General features: G+C 55.5%; 2 protein-coding genes across 3 annotated transcripts; both read right to left on the bottom strand.

Moving 5' to 3' along the window:
* Nucleotides 1-201: 201 nt before the first annotated feature.
* Nucleotides 202-7,392, bottom strand: LOC111940995 (uncharacterized). 2 transcript variants are annotated; one of them, XM_086869903.1, is made up of 11 exons: nucleotides 7,207-7,392; nucleotides 5,545-5,796; nucleotides 4,553-4,843; nucleotides 4,093-4,190; nucleotides 2,599-2,791; nucleotides 2,350-2,461; nucleotides 2,001-2,235; nucleotides 1,745-1,784; nucleotides 1,364-1,463; nucleotides 1,238-1,284; nucleotides 202-748 (listed from the first exon to the last, which is right to left on the bottom strand). In XM_086869903.1, exons 1-10 carry the CDS (start codon nucleotides 7,313-7,315, stop codon nucleotides 1,242-1,244), a joined length of 1,473 nt encoding a protein of 490 aa, XP_086726029.1. In that variant the 5' UTR covers nucleotides 7,316-7,392; the 3' UTR covers nucleotides 202-748; nucleotides 1,238-1,241. The 2 variants fall into 2 exon arrangements, with proteins under 2 accessions (XP_086726029.1, XP_086726028.1); XM_086869902.1 differs by having other exon boundaries at nucleotides 623-748; nucleotides 1,238-1,305.
* A 2,049-nt stretch (nucleotides 7,393-9,441) lies between these two features.
* LOC111941114 (uncharacterized) lies at nucleotides 9,442-16,737 on the bottom strand. The gene is made up of 12 exons (XM_086868958.1): nucleotides 16,464-16,737; nucleotides 15,696-15,941; nucleotides 15,038-15,286; nucleotides 13,109-13,345; nucleotides 12,487-12,777; nucleotides 12,139-12,236; nucleotides 11,697-11,889; nucleotides 11,017-11,107; nucleotides 10,577-10,623; nucleotides 10,092-10,163; nucleotides 9,858-9,973; nucleotides 9,442-9,770 (listed from the first exon to the last, which is right to left on the bottom strand). Exons 4-11 carry the CDS (start codon nucleotides 13,260-13,262, stop codon nucleotides 9,897-9,899), a joined length of 1,023 nt encoding a protein of 340 aa, XP_086725084.1. The 5' UTR covers nucleotides 13,263-13,345; nucleotides 15,038-15,286; nucleotides 15,696-15,941; nucleotides 16,464-16,737; the 3' UTR covers nucleotides 9,442-9,770; nucleotides 9,858-9,896.
* Between the last annotated feature and the right edge of the window lie 635 nt (nucleotides 16,738-17,372).

Genomic DNA, 17,372 nt, shown 5'->3' with positions numbered 1-17,372 from the left:
TGATGGATTCCCACCACACATCCCCTCCAAACTCACATTAGTGCTGTCCAGCTCAACTCTGGAGGTCAGAAAAGCTGTTAGGCACCACTAGGGGAATAGTGGGTCACAGCAGCCCTGCTGGTGGCTCCCCTCCACAAGGCAGAGTCAGCTCCTTGCAGGGGAATATGATCCCACAGGGACAATGAGGGGACCAGGCAGGAGTTGTGTGGGACAGGCAGCCCCTCCAAACCACAAGCCTTTATTTGTTGTCCAGACAGAATAGGCAGGGCCACAAAGCATTCAGCCAGGCCTAGCAAAACCCTTGGCTTTGTTGGCTGAATATCAACAGAAAGGGCAGAAGGGTTGGGAACCCAGAGGACAGCAAATGCCATCAGCCTGAGCCTGTGTGAGTCTGGGACTGGGAAATCTGGCATACAAGTTATGCTTCCAGGAAAGCAAAAATGAAAGCAAAGCCTGGAAAAAAAGGATTACAGAAAGCCAGTTTCAAAGGCCTTACAAAGCAGTAAGCAAAACCTAGGAGGTGAGGAATGAAAAAGCTCAACCCTCCTTGGCCTTCTGTTTTCCTCTTGCCCTGCTGAATTGGATGAATTGCATGGGACCTCTATGCTGGTGAGTCACAGGAGAGCCAGGGTACATAGCAGTCATCAGCACTGGGGTGGGGTCATCCTTCCCATTTTCTCCATATCCTCAGTGCTCTGGATGTCTCCATGGTCCTGGATAGACTGATCTCCAGCCTAGCCACCTTCACCTGTGGAGTAAAAGGGCACCTAGTGTCAGAGACAGGCTGGAGCACAGAGCAATGCCTGCCACAGTCCAACACTTTCATCCCAGCTGTGCCCAACCACAGGGCTCCAGAGGTGCCTGTCAGTTCTGAGGTAAGAGCAGCAGCCCCTCAGCCTGACCCTCCTGAGATGCCTCCCTGCAGATCCCTGGGGGGGATGGCACAGACATGGGTCCCTCAAAAACCTGAGCCTTTGTGATGCCCATGTTTGCTCACCCCTGTCCCTCCTCCAGGCAGCAAGCACTGCCTGGAACCAGACTCTGCTGCCATGTGGGGCTCAGTGGGCAGAGCCATCCTGACCATCCTCAGCTAAGGCAAATCAGCAGATGTGTCAGTGCAGTACAAACTGCTGCTTCTCCTGAAACTCACTTTCTCCTGGGAAATTGCTGCTGTCATCCCACCTGCCCCACAGACTTACAGTCTTTGATGGTTGTCTGCAGAACTGCATTTTCCTACCTTTTTAATTATCCTCCTTAGTTTTGTTGGGCAAATACTTCTTTTTCCTGGAAAGGCAAAGGGGAGTTCTGGGTCAGAGGCTGGCATTGTGTATGTACCTGCTGAACCTGTCCCCTTCTTACTCACTTGGAGAGCACAAACCAGAGGATGACTGCAGCCACAAGGAGGACTGCCAACAGTACAACCAGTCCAATCACAATCCCATGCCACTGGACCGCAGTCTGCCCTGCAACCAACACAGAGCCAGGGGTGAGTGCCACAGCCTGGCCTCCTGCTGGCAAAGGACCCAAGAGCGGCAAAGGCTATGTGCAAGTGTGTAGGCCTGTGTCCTGGCTGAGCTTTCTTCTGGGAAGAAGGGTCACCCCACATATGAGAATTTTGCTCTGTTTAACGTGAGACCCTAAAGCTGTTGCACTGAGCCAGCTCATTTCCAGGGAAGCTGCCAGGCTGGCAGAAGGGAAGATGCTGGAGGGAGGCTTGGGCAAGCACGAGCGAGGAGACACTTACCCACAGAGAAGCTGTAGCAGACACAGGTGAACTTCTCAGCCTGTTGGAGGAGACAGGAGGGAGAGCTGAGGCCACTTTGTCCTGCCTGGGGGCAAAGGTCCCGGGCCCGCGAGTGAGCCGGCCGATGCCCCCAGGGACACGGCGGCGGCCAGGCACGGGAGGGAGAGGATTGCGCTGTCCCAGGCAGCCCGGCCGCAGCGAGGGGCCGAGCCCCGGGCGGCGGCAGCCCCGGGGAGCCGGAGCCCGGCCTCGGTACCTGCGGCCGGAGGCGGCCGAGGCGCAGCAGGGCCGTGTAGTCCCGGCCCGGGCGGAGGGCAGCGTTGTGCTGGCCCGGGCCGCGGCTGCCGTCGCCCAGCACGAAGTCGGTGGGGGCGGTGAGGTTGAGGAGAGCGGCCACGTAGACGCTGGCGTTGGAGAGCTGCGGCCGGCCCGAGCAGATGGCCTCGATGAGCGAGGCGTTGTGCGTGGCGGCCACGATGAGCTGGTGCTCCCTGCGGGGCCGAGAGCCGGTGGCAGCGGGGCAGGGCGGAAGGGAGGCGTCCGCAGCCGGCGCCGGGCTGGGGAGAGCCGTGCCGGGGCTGCCGAGCTGCGGGGGCTGCGCTCACCTGGCTGCCCCGGGGGCCCGGCCGAGGGGCCGCAGGGGGAGCACGGCCGTGCCTCGGGCCGGGGCGATGTCGCGCACGCTGCGGCAGCCGCTGCCCCGGCGGCGCGGGGTGTCTGCGGGGGAACGGCCGGGGAATGAATGAGCACCGGCACGGCTGTGCCAGGAGCAGGGGCGGCCTCGGGCGGCGCAGGCAGCCGAGCCCGGCCCGTCTGTGCCCGGGCTCCCGCCACGGCCGCGCAGCGCGGCTTACCGGAGCTGTCGCTGTCAAAGTCCCTCATCAGCGCGGGCCCGGCTCCGGCAGCCGTCAGCCCCTGGATCGTCACGGTGTAGCTGCTGCCGGGGCTGTGCTCCGGCAGCCGCTGCTCGGTGACCGAGCCATTGAGGCGCAGCCGCTCCGTCTCCAGCACGCTGCTGTCCCCCGCCCTCCGGGCTGTGATGCTCAGCTGCGGACAGGAGACACAGCTGCAACCCGCGGGGACCGGCAAAGTCCTGCCAGCCTTCCCTTTCCTTCCCTGGGCCTGCCCCGGCTCGGGAAGGCTCCGCAGAGGAGCGGGCAGGAGCCGCAGCCCCATGCGGGCTCCTCAGAGCGGAGGAGAGGAGAGGAGAGGAGGAATTGGGAGCCAAGACTCGGGATGTGTGAGCAGCAGCCTCTGCGAGCAAAGGGCCGAGGCTCTGCGGAGGGAAGAGGGGGGCTGTTGGTTTGCAGGGCCGTAGATTCATGTACTGAGCCTGAGGACAGGTCACCCCAGGTGTATCGCAACACCGAGGCACCGCGGTCACATCCTCCGCCCGAGGAAACTAAGCTTCTCTTTTCTCTGTGTAAAGTTGGGCTCTGAAGGCTTTCTCTAAGAGAAAAGGACAACGACTAAAGGTTCCATAACTAATACAGATGAAGGGTGCCCATTTGCCCATGCGTCATCTGAATTTGTCGTGAGATCCACGGCCATTCTCCCCTGCTGACACAAACAGATGCTGGGCTTATGCACAAGTGAAGACAAGTGGAAGTGGTAAAAAAAGGATTCTATTCATGCACATGGGTGTCTGGGAGCAGGAGGCCAGATGAACAGGCTCCCGGCATTGTCAAGAGCTTGTCTGAAAGCTTCTCCAGGAAAGAGCTAAGGAAAGGCTTGCAAGGTCCCTGTCACAGCGTGGGCACCTCTGTCCTCAGAGAGGACCTAGAGCATGCTGAGAACAATGTCACCAGCACACACAGCCCCTGCCACTGCCAGAGAGCAGGGTTTTGCTGTGGAACGTGTCCCAAAGCCAGAGACAGTGGAGATGCTTGTAGGCATGCATTGAGGAAAACTCAACAGAATGGTGCAGCTCTCTGGAGAAGGGGCTTTCAGGAGGGGCTTTCAGGAGGGACTTTCAGAGGATTTGTCAAACCACAAGTTTTTCTGTGGCAAGAACCAGAAATGAGTAGGCAAGAGGCACAGGAAACCCTGGGATGCCCCGCCAGAAGACACGTCACCATGTGTTGCACACCAGCCTCCAAAAGCCAACGCCAAAGCAGAGCAGAGCCAGGAAGGAAGCCCCGAGAACATGGAGCTCTCAGAGCTCTCTGGGCATCTCCAGAGCATGAGGAATGTTGAGAATGAAACAGAAAACGCTGGTGCTCATCAAGGCCAGAGATTTACTGTCTGGGAGCTGTGGCTCATGCCAGCTGTCCCTCGCTCACACTTCCCATTCTGCCTGCACAGAGCTCCAGGCCGGGAGCCGAGGCTCTGCCCTGGTCCCTCGGTACCTGGTATCCGATGATCTCCCCGTTGCAGGAGGGCAGCGAGTTCCAGCGGAGAGAGCCCCTGTCGGCATCCAGCCACAGCTGCTGCGGTTTGTCCGGCACTGGAAGCACACAGTGGGGTCACACACGGGGCCGTGAGCAGGGGCTGAGCAGGAGGAGGGTGCAGGCAGCTCCTGGCCGTGGGACAGGCTGCAAAAGGGACTCCCTGCAAAGGCCTCATGTGCTGCAGCAGTGGGAAGCACAACAGTGTGGTGGGGAGTGGGACAATGAGGACAGGACGTGCCCTGCCCAGGGCTTTCCCAGCCCCTTCCCCAGAGCTCCACAGGAGCCAAGCAGCCCCGATGCCAGGCACATCCCTGCAGGGAGCAAATGATCAGGCTGAGCTGGCAGGTGGTGGGCACATTGATCCAGCTGTGACACAGCTCTGGACTGCTCCTCGTCTCCGGTATTTCTGTGCACATACCTGTTTCCTCTGTCGTGAACAACCATGAGAAAAGGGTTGTGTTGGGGGGCAAGTCGATGGTGACACTGTACTCAGTGAAGGGCTGCAGAGGGGAGCAGGTGAATGTTCCCTTCTGGCCATGTAACATCTGCTCTCCCTTCACCTCCTCAGCCTCACAGGGAGGGGAGGAAGGCGCTGCCAGCCGGCACATGGCCCTCATGCCCTGGCAGGCATCAGGGAACCTGCAGGTCCAGTTCAGTTTGATGCTGGTGCTGGAAATCTCAAAGGTCTCAGGGTCAACCTGGAGGACTTCTGTGAAGGAAGAATTGCCAGAAGGTCATGTTATTCCCTTCCCAGCCCAGGCATGCAAGGATGCTGCAGTCAAACAACCTTGCTCATCACCCAGCTCAGTGGGAGGGAACGTGAGACTGAAGGTGGTCACTGCAGCTCTCCCAAAGGGGAGCAGGAGGATTTGGACAGGAATGAATGTGGGCAAACGAGTGGACTACTACTGCTCAAGCAGTTTTCCCCATTTATTCAAAACGGAGGTGTCTGTGTGTCCCAGAATCTCTACAGCCCATCAGGTACAGCACTGTTCTCCCTTGGAGGGAACATGAATGCCCTGTGCTGTGAGAAGAGGGTGCTAAGCCTACACCCGCCATGCCCCAGAACCTGGAGGGGCCCAGCCCACATGGAGCAGGCTGTGTTACTCACAGCCACACCATCTGAGGGGACACAGGCAGCAAAGCCCTGTGATCCTGTGATCCATGTGCTGGCCACAAACTCCACCACAGATCCCTCTCCCATGCTTTTCTCCTTTGTGCACATGCTCCTGGCAGAAGCTCTCAGGGAGACCCTTATCACCCAGACCCGCAGGGGTGACCTGCAGGCTGGACTTGACACCTGCCATTTCCCTGGGCAGCACAGAGCCCAAAACCTCCTGTGCACCACAGCCTGCTTTCCCTGCTCAGGAAGGGCAGAGCAAGGCAGCCAAGAGGGCTCCTGATCCTTACCACTGCACTCCACGCTGGACCGAATGCGGACCCAGACACCTCTGGAGTTTCTTCCAGTCCACACTTCTCTGTATACAGGCTTCCCACGAGTGAAGGACTGGACTTCACTAGAACATTTGATATGGCTGAAGGATGGTTGGAAACCTTCAGGGCAGCTCAGCATCACTTCATCATTCTTCTTATAATTCTGCTGGTCTGGCACCAGCTGGAGTGTGGAGTCCCACAGGGGCCTTCGGCACATTTCTGGCATAGCTGAAAGAGGGTGTTACTTGGGCCGGAGGTGAGGAGATGAGATATGGGTGAGAGGTGGGAGACAAATCCCCAGCAATCCCTCCAGCCTCTGAAGGAAGAGTGAAGGTGACACATCCATCTGCTGGGATCTGACCTTGTTGGGAAGGGGCTTTCCTTATGCATGGAAATTGTGAAGGATCACTCATCCATGAACTTGCCCCTTTCACACCTGTGTCCGTGGGCACCATATGCCCTTCTCCATAGCCCACAGCAAGGAGATTCCCAATCATCCCTGCCCTGGGAAACTCCCTCCAACCTCTCATTCAGGCCTTGCCCCCAGCCCAGCTCAGGTGGCACTTGCTGGGCCATGGCACCACCACTCCTGCTGTCATGCATGTATGTCCCTTCAGCCAAGGCTCATCCCTGCCACAGGGATCATCCCTGCCCCTGTTACACTCCTGGGCTCCCAGTTCTCACTCACTCAGTGCCTTGGCTGCTTTGCTCCTGCCCCACACTGCTGGGCAGCAGGACAGGGGGGGAGCAATGCCTTCTCCATTCACATCTCCTGCTTTACCAACCCCTGCCCCTTTCTCCTGACATAACCCTTCCTTCTTCTCGTCACCTCCTCACCAGATTCACCATCATCCCGGCTCAGTAGCCAGAAGCTGAGTAGCTGGTCTCAGCAGTTTGTCCAGTGCTGCAGGGGGAGGCTTTGTGGCAGTGATTCCTACAGAGAAGGATACTGGCTTCTGGAAGGAGCCCTTGCCTGTTCAAGCCTCTGCAAGGAGCTTTGCAAGGCCTGAAGGGCTTAAAATACAATCTCTCTTCTCTTAAAGGGGCACACAAGGGATCTCACAACTTTACCACAAAGGGAAATGGTGACAAACCACTTGTGCTCAGGCTTTCCTGTCAAACAGCCCTGATGGCAAAATACCAGATTTGCCCAGCTGAGCACCACAACCAGCAGCTTTGACCCCTAGCACACAGCCATGACCAATGCTCAGCCACTGATCTTTCCCCAGTCCATCTGTCTGGCAAAGCAGCAGCAAGCTCCATCTTTCACTGCTCTCAGCAGGCACAGCGTCCCTCAGCCACACCTGGGGACAGGATATGTACAGAAAGTGACACCTCCTTGAAGACCCTTCCCTGATTCACAGTGTGTGAACTGATGCCCAAATCATGCCCACTGTCTCCAGGGAATGACTGGCAAACTGGTTTTATGGAGGGCATGACCCATCCCCACACATCCAGGCCATTCCTGTCTCTCCCACAGTGTAGCCCCTGTCCCTGGATCAGACAGAGGCTTCCCCAGCTGACACAGCCCTCAGGAGCCTGTCTGGGCTCCAGCCCAGGGCTGCAGGCTGGAGATGAGTATCCAGTGTAGAGGAGGAAAGGCAGCAGAAGCTTCCAAGAGGAAGAACCGCTTCTTACCTGTTCCCTGGGGCACTATTTGGATGTTGAAAAAATCATCCTGGCCATGTGCTGACAGTAGAGATGCAAAGGCCAGGAGAAACCTCAGAGCCAGTGACTGCAGGGCCATCCTAGTGTGAAGTCCCCAGACAGGACTGAAATCTTAGCCCCACTTGCTGCCTCTGAGCCCAGGCATCCGCATCTGACTGTAAGGCTTGCAACAGGAAGGAAACCAACACATCACCTCGTGAGATGCAGGAAGCTTCCTCTTCGGGCAGGGAACATCCCATCACTGTCAGCACTTCTGTCTTTTGATATCTTTTTGCCCCAGAAGCATCCAGGCTCTGGGACTCAGTAGAAAGAACCTTGTTACCAAGATCCCAGAGTTTCTTCCCAAAGCCCTCCTAGTTACCAGGGCATTCAATAAGTGTTACTCCTGTTTCTGAGGTAATATCCAAGTGCTTCCTGACACTGCGTGGGTTTTAGAGTGCTGATGAGTCACTTCCCCTCAACGATCACAGGAGATGGAGGACCTTTGAGAAACCACATAAAGACCTGGTCAGAAGCACGGATAGGAATGCCGCATGAACTGCAAGGAGTACTTCAATGCCTGGAACAGTCCGTGGCTCTTCTGAAAGAAACACTCCACCCACACCCTCTCTCATCCTTCCTCGCTTCTCTATCCTCAGCTGCCTCCTCCTCCTGCTCCCTCTCAGCCTGGAAGCGCTCTCCTCTGTCCCCAAGTGTGCAGACCACGCTGCCCTGCACTGCCAGCTGTGTGCTTGAGAAAGCACTCACAGTACTTAACCATGCTCCCTTGCTCTTCAGCAGCTGCCGCTTTTCTCTTCCTCCAGAACCTCCCATCTGCTTGGGATGTCTCAGATTCCAGAAGGCTGGGTGATCAGACATGGGGGGCTGCAGAGCACAGAGACCATGTCCCTCAGCTTTGCCTGTGGCACATGCACAGGACTCACTCCTGCCCGGAGTGAAGGGTGCCCTGCTCACAGCTCCCCTCAACAAGGTGCAGTTAGCTCAGCACCCACAGGGAACAGCACCTCACAAGGACAATGAGGGGACTAGGCAGGAGCTGGTAGCCCTGTCCAAACCACAAACCTTTACTGACTGCCTGCACAGAGCAGGTGGAGTCATGAGGCTGGCAGTCCTGAGTATCACTGGGTGTGGGGGGATGGAGTGGGAAGCAAGATAGCCAGGGAGGTGGCAGGTGTTCTCCCCTATCCCAAGCCTGCTCAGTCCCTTTTCTCAACCAGCAGCAGCCACACAGCTTTGAGTTGCTCTTCTCCTCTCTGCCCAATACCCACAAAGGGCTGCTCCATCAGGCACACACGCTTCACTAGCAGCAGTTCACAGGAAGGAGATATTTTGGTCCCAGGGACCAGTTGCAGGTACTGAGCTGTTGGACAGACAGCTCATATGAACTGTCAAAACATGTCTTTACCAGGACATGCAAATCACACCAGGCTGAAAAAAAAAAAAAAGCTGGAGAAGAGAACAGTCAATTGCTCTATGTTCTGTCAGTGTACTCCTCTACAAGGAGAGCCTTCAGGCTGCCCCTCAGCCTCCAGGCTGCACTGGGTACTGGCAGGTCTGACAGGGGAGAGAGATAACACTGAAGCAAAAATCCATGACAGCTCTGTGTTCAAGGCTGTAAAAAGCACAATCAGAGCCAGCTTGTCACACCTGAGTCCAGGGAACTCAGGGTGTGTGCCCAAGGGCAGGAGAAGGAGATGGAAATGTCACAGGCAACACACAGAGCTGGAGAAAAGAGAGGTTGATCCCCCCATTTGCCATCTCCTCACCAAGGAGAGCCTTCGGACTCTGCCTCAGCATCCAGGCTGCACTGGGCACTGGTGTCCCACAGGGTGAGGGACAGTGGCTGCTGGAGGTGATGGGACAGCAGCAGCTGAGAGCCAGCAGATCCCAAAGGCTGCAGGACACCATGTCCCAAGAGGGTCAGTGCCAACTGCACCTCACAAAATGGGAGATGGCCACCAGCACCCACAGAGGAGGACACAGACCAACACAGAGGTCCAGCTGTGGATAGTGGAGATGGTGTTAGCTATAGGATGGGGAGGAGGGAAAGCAGCCACCCAAAACATTGCACTGGCAGCATGTAGCACCTGTGGTGTGCTTCCTTGGAGCTGCCAGGGGTTGGAAAATCCTACTCCAAATTCCTCCATGAAGATTCAAGGAGTCAAGGCTTTCACACACAAAACAAAGAGGACCCATGACAAGGTGGGAGCTTTTGTGGGCCAGGCAGCCCCTGCAAACCAGAACAATTTATTGGTTGTTTCAGACACAGCAGTGCAGTGGCCAGGACAGCAGAGCTAGGCTAAGCTCAAGCAGAGGACAGGGTCTAGATGGATACAAGGACACAGGGTGGAAAGAGGAGTTGTGAGCTCCTCCATTCTCAAGGGACACTTGCAGGCACCAAGATGCTGGTGAGATGGTTATGCCAGAACACTGGAGAACTACTGGGACATATCCTTGCAGGCACAAGCAGGTCATCCCATGCCTTGAGCTGCTCCTGTGCTGTGACAGAGGATTCTGGAGCTTGATGAAGATAACTGGGGGGAAGCAATAATCCATGAGATGATTCATTGTCCTGCTTACAGTGGTGAAGGACCAAGCCTGAAGAAGGCAAGTGCCATCACCATTGAGCCTCAGATGTTTACTCCAGCTGCTCTTCTTCCTCACTGCTTTGACTCTCCTGAGGATTCCAGAACAGGCAAGGGCTTGGGAGATGGCTCTCCAGCCTGGCCACATTTACCTGAGGAGAGCAAGAGAACCAAGGGCAGAAGCTGCTGCATGCCCTTGGCATCACCATCTGGCAGTCCTCACTCTCTCTGTGCCATGTGGGGTCACAGGCAGGACAACCCATTTCCTACCTGCATCTTTCTCAGGGAAAGTCTCCATCACACAGTAATTACCCTCATGTACATTCTCATAGGGCTGGAGCTCTGTGGGGGACAGGAGAGCAGAAACAGTCTCAGGGACCCTGAGGGGGCTGTGGGAGAAGGAGCAGGGCAGCCTCAGGCAGGCAGCATCACCAGGGGCTGGATGGGATCCAGGGCATCCTGGGATGCACACTGGGACAGCAGGGCTGGGAAGAGCTGCTGCCTGCCCCAGAGACAGTGAGAAGGAGGAGCAGTTCCCAGCCCTCACTGGCATGGCAGTGAACCAAGAGCTGCTGGAAGAGGCCACTGAGCAGGGTCTCAGCTGGGAATAGATGTGGGACACATTGGCCTGACAGGTCAGCCAAAGCCAGCTGGGCTGCCTGGAGCTACCTCAGAATGCTTCCAGGCCCTCCTGAAATACACCTGCTCCCCTCCCAGCTCCAGCCCTACGGTCCCCTCTGTGCTGGGGATCCTACCTGTGTAGTGATCCTCCTCGGCTTTGCTGGGCAAGGCCTTCTTTCTTCTGGGAAGGCAAAGGGCATTCCTGAGTCAGGGAGAGGCTGACCTGGGCCAGCCCCTGCTGAACCTAGCAGCAGTGGCACAGAGAGTTCTGCACACCCTCCCTCTGCCCTGGCAGGCATTGCCCACCTACACCCCAGGGCACAGCAGTGGTGGCTGCAACAGCAACAATGGGAGAGGGTCTCTCAGCACACATGGCCCCTTGTCCCAGCCCTCAAGAAGTCACTTAGAGCCCCAGCCAGGAGCCCTAGAGCCACTTTGGACCAAGGACCAGCCGGCTACATCCTCTGCACCCAGAGAAGGGTGGGAGCAGCTGGGGAACCCCCTCTCTCCCCATCCCAAAAACAGCACAGCATGGCCTGAGGCAGAGTTGAGACTCCAAATCTCCTGCACTCACCTGGACAGCACGAACCAGAGGATCCCAGCAGACAAGGGGATCAACAGCACCACCACCACCACTACACTGACTGCTGACACAGGCCAAGGGCCTTCAAAGAACACACAGAGAGGAGGGGGTGTCACAGGCTGGGCCGTGCACCAGCAGTGGCCCCAGCCTTGCTGCTGGGTGTCTGCACCTCTGTGGAAATGTGTGTCCAGACCCTGCTGCAGAGACAGGCAGCAAGACAGTGTTCCCCTGCCTGCACATCTGCTTGGGCAGGGCAGAGGGAGGCTCTGGGCCACAGAGCCCCGTGCCATGGCCCCAGCTGGAGGGTCTGGCAGCCTGCCCAGACACAGACCCTGGCTCAGCAGCCCTAGTGCTCTCTGACCTTGAGCCACCCGTGCACCCAAGTGCAGGGATGGGTGTCACCTTCTTCAGTGGAGGAGTGCAGGGGCCAGGTCTGATATCAAAGGCTCAAGCAGTGGCTGAAGCGGTGCAGCTCCTCTGTGGACCTGCCAATGAAAGCTCTCCAGGAAAGATTCAGCCAGCCTCATGCCCACTGCTGAGCCAGGTGCCCACTTTCCCTGCCCCTGTCAAAGACAGGGCATTTGCACCCACACACCTGGAAGCTGCTCCAGACTCAGTACTCACCCCCTGAGAGGCCACCCCCACCAGGCACAGGGCAGAACAACCATTACCCTGGATGTAGGTTTTGAATTCCAGCTCTGCTGCAGCCCCAGCCCCAGCTGCCGTCAGGCCCTGCACTGTCACCAGGTATTTCCTGCCAGCTCTCTGATTAGGTGGCACATACTCAGAGACAGACTGGTTCACCAACTCCTGACTGAATCCGAGGAAGCTGCCGTCCTCTGCTCTCATGGTGGTGATGTTCAGCTGGAGGAAGGACAGGGAGCTGCTAGACAGTAGCACCAACATCCTGCTTCTGCACTGGGCAGCTCTGCAGAGAGAGGCTGCTACTGCTGGCTGGGCACAAGAAGGGGACCTGGCCCCACCAGGAACACCAGCAGTGTACAGCCTGTGGGCCCTGGCCAAGGAGGGCTCACATCTCTCCTCAGGCTGCCTGCACAGAGCTCCAGGCAAGGTGAGAGGGGACCACGGGCACCCCACATGGACTCCTGGTACCTGGTATCCAATAATCTCCCCTTTGCAGGAGGGCAGCGCCTTCCACCTGAGGGACCCCGTGCTGACATCCATCAACAGGTTTTCTGGTTTGTCTGGCACTGCAAGCACAGGAGAACAGGATCATGCATGGAAAGCAATTATTTGTCCCCCACAAAGGCTGCTTGTGCCTCTGTGGCAGCAATGGTGTGGTGAGGACGGGGAATGTCCTGCTCTAGGGCCCTGCACAGCCCCTTCCCCAGATCCCCACAGACAGCAAGCTGCTCTGATCCCAGGAACATCACAGCAGGGAGCAGATGCTCTGGCTGAGCTTCAGGGTGAAGGATATCCTGACATTTCATGTAAACATACCTGTTTCCTTTGTCGTGAGGAGCCATGTGTACAGGATTGTTCTAGGCAGCAGGGAGATGGTGACACTGTAGACAGTGAAGGGCTGCAAAGCGGAGCAGGTGAATGTTCCCTCCTGGCCTTGTAGTATCTCTTCTCTTTTCACCTCCTTAGCCTCACAGTTTGAAGAGGAATGGTGCTCCAGCCGGCACCTGGCCCGAATATGCTGGCACATGTCAGGGTGCATGCAGGTCCAGTTCAGTTTGATGCTGGTGCTGGAAATCTTCAGACTCTCAAGGTCAACCTGGAGGACTTCTGTGAAGGGAAAGTTCTGAGAGGATCACTCCTTCCTTCCCCTCCAAGCCTTGACATTAAACTCCATCCACACCACCAATCCCTCACTTGCCTGTCCCTAGCACAGAGGGGACAAGGACATTCTGCCTTCTCCCAGACCACACATGCCAGAGTTGCCAACAGCACAGACATAAACCAGGGATGCATCCAGAATTTTCTCTGGATTTCTCTGCCATGCCCCAACCACCCAGAGCACAGGACACTGACACTGTGCCACACATGCAGAATTGCTCTCCATGCCTGGGGAGGACAGACCCAGAGCACTGGGAGAGTGTCTGGCTTGCTCACTTACCAACACAGCTCAAATTCTTCTCCATACGGTACCAGGTGTCTGTGCCATTCCTCACTATCCAGCCGCTACGAGGAACCACAGAACCTTCCCTTGGCTTCAATATCACACATTTAAGCTCCATGTGAGAAGGCCAGTACCCGTCAGGGCAGCTCATCTTCACCAGTTCATTTGGGTTGAAGGTTGCCTGTTTTTGGTCAAAGATAAACCTGGGGTCCCACTGGGGCTTCTGGCATTTCTCTGCACCAACAAGATGGGAAAGTGTTAGCTGGGCAGTGTGGCTCTGCAGGGCATGCCAGGGGATGGAGCAGGGCATCCCCTTCCCTGGCCCACCAGGACACTGCACAGAGCTGCCCTTCCACATCAATTATTTGGCAAGAGGATGAGGACAAAAAGGACTACAAACTTCTTTGCCCAGGTCTCCTTGGAAGGGCCAGGAGGAGCTGGAGTCAGGGACTGAGAGGAACCCATGAGGGGTTTGTACTGTGCACAAAGCCTGCCCAGAGACTCTGATGGCCTGTTTTTCCCTCAGGCAGGATGAAAACATCCTGATTCCTCCTGAGAAGGCATAAAGTCTGAGCCCCAGAGCTGGCTCTGCATGCAGCAGGGACAGGGAGGGGTGACCAGCCCAGGAGGAGGAGGCCATGCCTTTACCCTTGTCACCTGTGCCACAAACACCTGTCAGACCTACAACACCTCCTGTTGGAGTCTGAGACACAGAGTGTGTACCCTTGTTTCTGATACCTAACTCTAAGATCCAGAAAAACACTGAATTTCATATAACATGAAATCCATGAGCATGTTTTCATGATGATACATGAAAACAACTGTTAAACTTAGATAGAAAAAGCTAAAAGTGTGTGTAGATTAGAGAGTTTTCTTAAGCCACTGGGTGAAAAAGTTAAAAGTTTAGAGTTTAAGTTAGTTTAGAAAGCAGAAGGCAAGATGGAGGATTTAGAATGTTGTTTCTTTTCCTTCTTCTTTCTTCTTCATGTTCTTCTTCTAGAGGTTTTTGGGTAGTAGTAGGTGACTGGTTAGAAAACGCCACAGTGCAGCACACAGGTGATGGGTCATTGGGTCATTAAGAAAAATAATACACGTGTCTATTGTTAATTGGGTAAGAATAGGTATAAAGATAAAAGAACTGCATCGTTCAGGGCCATTTTGTGCTTTCAAGGCCAAAGTGAGCCACAAGGCCATTCTGAACCGTCAGAAGAAAATGAGCCAGATTGAAGTAAACTTGTGCAGATAGTCTGGAGAGACCTGCCAAGTTTTGTTATAACATCCTAATAAACATGAGAAACAAGATCCTAACAGGCTTTGAAGTTTTTGTCCTGACCAGGAGAACTGTGATAAATGGGATTCCCCGTGAAGGAATATCCCCAAGGAGCTCAGCTCAGAGTAGACTGAGAAATCCAGGAGAGGAAAGAAAAGTACAGAAGTACAGCAGAATCAAGAAAGAGAAAAAAGAAACAAAAAAGAATTTTTTTAGAAAAAGTTACACTGTAGCCCTGACTTTTTGGCACATGCTCTTGCCAGAAGCCCTTGGGGGTGACCTGTGTGTCCCACACACCACCCAGCCCCTGTGAACACAGCCAGAAGCCCTGCATGGTCCCTGACCTCCTGTGCCAGTGCTAGTTACTGCCCAAATGGCTACTTTGGTATCAAAGTAGGGACCTTTGCACCAAAACTCCCTCCTTCCAGGACCCCCAGGGATTAAAGCCTGCATCAACCATCTCCCCACCGGGGCACCCCAGAACCCCAGGGCAGGCACAGGGCAGACTCAGGAGCTGTCTCCACACTGCCTTCAACAGCACCTGCCATTTCCCCAGGCAGAACAGAGCCAGAAGTTTCCTGTGCACCCCCAGGCTGCCTTCCCTGCTCAGGAAGGGCAGAGCAAGGCAGACAGGAATGCTCCTGATGTCTCCTTACCAAGGCACTGTACCCTGAACTTGGACTGAATGCTGATCCAATTGCCACTTGTGTCTCTTCCATTCCAAGTTTCTCTGTACACAGGTTTTCCATTGATAACAGACAGAAGTTTTCCTGTACATTTTACATGGGTGAAGGTTGGCTGGAAACCCTTGGGACAGCTCAGCCTCACTTCTTCATTCTTCTTGTAACTCTCTTGGTCTGGTGCCAGCTGGAGTCCAAAGTCCCAGAGGGGTTTTTGGCATGTTTCTGGCAGAGGTGAACATGGGTATAAGTTGGGCTGGGAGGTTTCAAGGAGGAGCAGGGTATGTGGTGGTGCTTCAGCAATCCCCAGCAGTCCCCTCTAGCCCCTGAAAGGAGCAGGAGGGTGACCCAACCACCTGCTACAATGGGACACCTTGGCAAGGTTGGTTGGGATGGGGCTTTCCTTGTGGGCAGGTGTCAGCTGGGGCCTGTCTGGGCAGGTGGTGGGCAAGGATGTGCCAGAATTCATTAGGGGAATGGTCTCAGGTATCAAATGCCTAAGATGCAAGCAGCCCCAACACGGTATCAGAATTGCATCCCTGGCCACAGTGATGATGGAAGCTCAGAGATGGATGAACAGGACAGAAATGGACCACAGAACTCGGTAGGAAGCACTTCCTGACACCATGCTTACCAATGCACACTACATTCCCCTGGACTTGAATCCACACACTGTCGCTCCTTCTCCCCAGCCACACTTCTCCCTTTAGAGATACAGAAGAATTCAACTCCTGAACCCTGTTTGCACATTTGACATGGGTGAAGGATGGCTGGAAACCATTGCTGCAGCTGAGAGTCACTTCTTCGTTCTCTGTGTAACTGTCACGGGCTGGTGCCAGCTGGATTCTGGGGTCCCACCAAGCAGGCCTTTGGCATGTTTCTGTCAGAGGTAAAATTGCGTGAGGAGAACTCTTGGAATGTTATGAGAGGAGTCTTGGGACAGTCTGACTATTCACCCCAACACATACAAGTGTCACCCCAATTCCAGGACTCACAAGCCTCCTTTGGATTCCACCCCCTCCATGGGGTGTTTGAGTCTCCATTTTCTTGTCTCCCTCATGTGCAGGTGAGCCATGCTGCAGTAACAGCCTCCCACACCAGAGACAACCCAAATCCTAGAGAAGCTTTCCAGGCAAACAAGCAGAACCCCTGTAGCTATTCCTACTCCATGCTGAGGCAAGAAATGCTGGCTGGGAAGGATGCCTCTCCCCAGGAGCACAGAGCCCAGCAGGTGCCTACAGCAAGGTGCTGAGACAAAAAGAGCATTGTCACTGCCAGGACATGGGGGAAAGCCAAGGCGTCCAGGTCTCCCATGCCTGCACTGTCATGTGCATGACCAGGTCACAGAGGGTCTGTCACCAGCTCAGGACCCTGGGTCAGGGTGGTGCAGGGCTGTGCTTACCTTTGCAGCTGGCAGTCTCATTCCACAGGATCTCAGCCCCTCTGGAAACGCATTGGATCTGTGGCACAGATGGCGCAAACTCCCCAGCACAGCTGAGCTGCACCACTTCATCCAAGGCATAGCCATCGTCCTTTCTTGGGCTAAACCTCAGCTTGCGGTCCCAGTGAAAGGGAAGTTTACATTTTCCTGTGTGCAAAGACCAGGAGGCAGAGCCTGAGGGTCCCTGGGCTCCAGCAGCATCCTTGAGGATGAGGGTGTTCCATGCAGAGGGGGGCCAGTGGCCCTCTCTTCAGAGGGGTGGCAGAGATGGCACCTCCCAGGATGGCCCCATCCCCCGGATGCTTTATCCCTCCCCACAGCCTCAGGGGCAGTGCAGGAGGGTTATCCACAGGCCCTCCTGCCCACCCACTGCTGCAGAGGCACCCCAGCCAGAGGGATCCAGCAGCCTGGGGGGTGCTGCTCTCTCCCACAAATACAGGGGCTGTGGGAGTGCATCAGACCCAGGGAGTCACTGCTGCTATTCCAGACTCCACAGCTCAGTCCCATGAACTGACTGCCAGCAGCAATTATGAATAACAGGAGTAAAGTTGCAGATAACGAGAGAAAGAACAAAGCAATTCTGTGGAAGCAATAACTACAGGAATGAGGCAGACAGAAGGTGAATCGTCTAAGTTCTTGAAAGGAGAAAAACAAAAGAATAGCACCCGTCTCATCCAGGATGTTTACCTCTGAGCTAGAAAACACACATTTCTGACGAGTGTCCTTACGTTATTCATCACCCTAGTGATGAATCCTTGCTCTTAATTGAAGTAAAAAACCCACGTTCTCAGTTCATTTGCCTCCTTCTCTCAAAAAGACCACCGCTCTCCTAGCGTGTACCATGATTTCTTGGAACACTGTGCTTTTACA

This window comes from Cyanistes caeruleus, chromosome Z (assembly GCF_971803275.1).
Source record: "Cyanistes caeruleus chromosome Z, bCyaCae1.hap1.1, whole genome shotgun sequence".
NCBI lineage: Eukaryota > Metazoa > Chordata > Aves > Passeriformes > Paridae > Cyanistes > Cyanistes caeruleus.
This window is presented reverse-complemented; position numbering and strand designations above follow the sequence as displayed.

Excerpts from the sequence above, each read along its gene's own strand:
- LOC111941114 (XM_086868958.1), bottom strand. The coding sequence starts at position 13,262 with ATGAGCTGCCCTGACGGGTACTGGCCTTCTCACATGGAGCTTAAATGT. Across the intron at positions 12,237-12,486 it reads CCTCACGACAAAGGAAACAG|TGCCAGACAAACCAGAAAAC; the intron begins GTATGTTTACAT and ends CTGTGCTTGCAG. Across the intron at positions 10,164-10,576 it reads CGAGGAGGATCACTACACAG|AGCTCCAGCCCTATGAGAAT; the intron begins GTAGGATCCCCA and ends TGTCCCCCACAG.
- LOC111940995 (XM_086869902.1), bottom strand. The coding sequence starts at position 7,315 with ATGGCCCTGCAGTCACTGGCTCTGAGGTTTCTCCTGGCCTTTGCATCT. Across the intron at positions 1,785-2,000 it reads TCGGCCGCCTCCGGCCGCAG|GCTGAGAAGTTCACCTGTGT; the intron begins GTACCGAGGCCG and ends CTCCTCCAACAG. Across the intron at positions 1,464-1,744 it reads CTGCTACAGCTTCTCTGTGG|GGCAGACTGCGGTCCAGTGG; the intron begins GTAAGTGTCTCC and ends TGTTGGTTGCAG.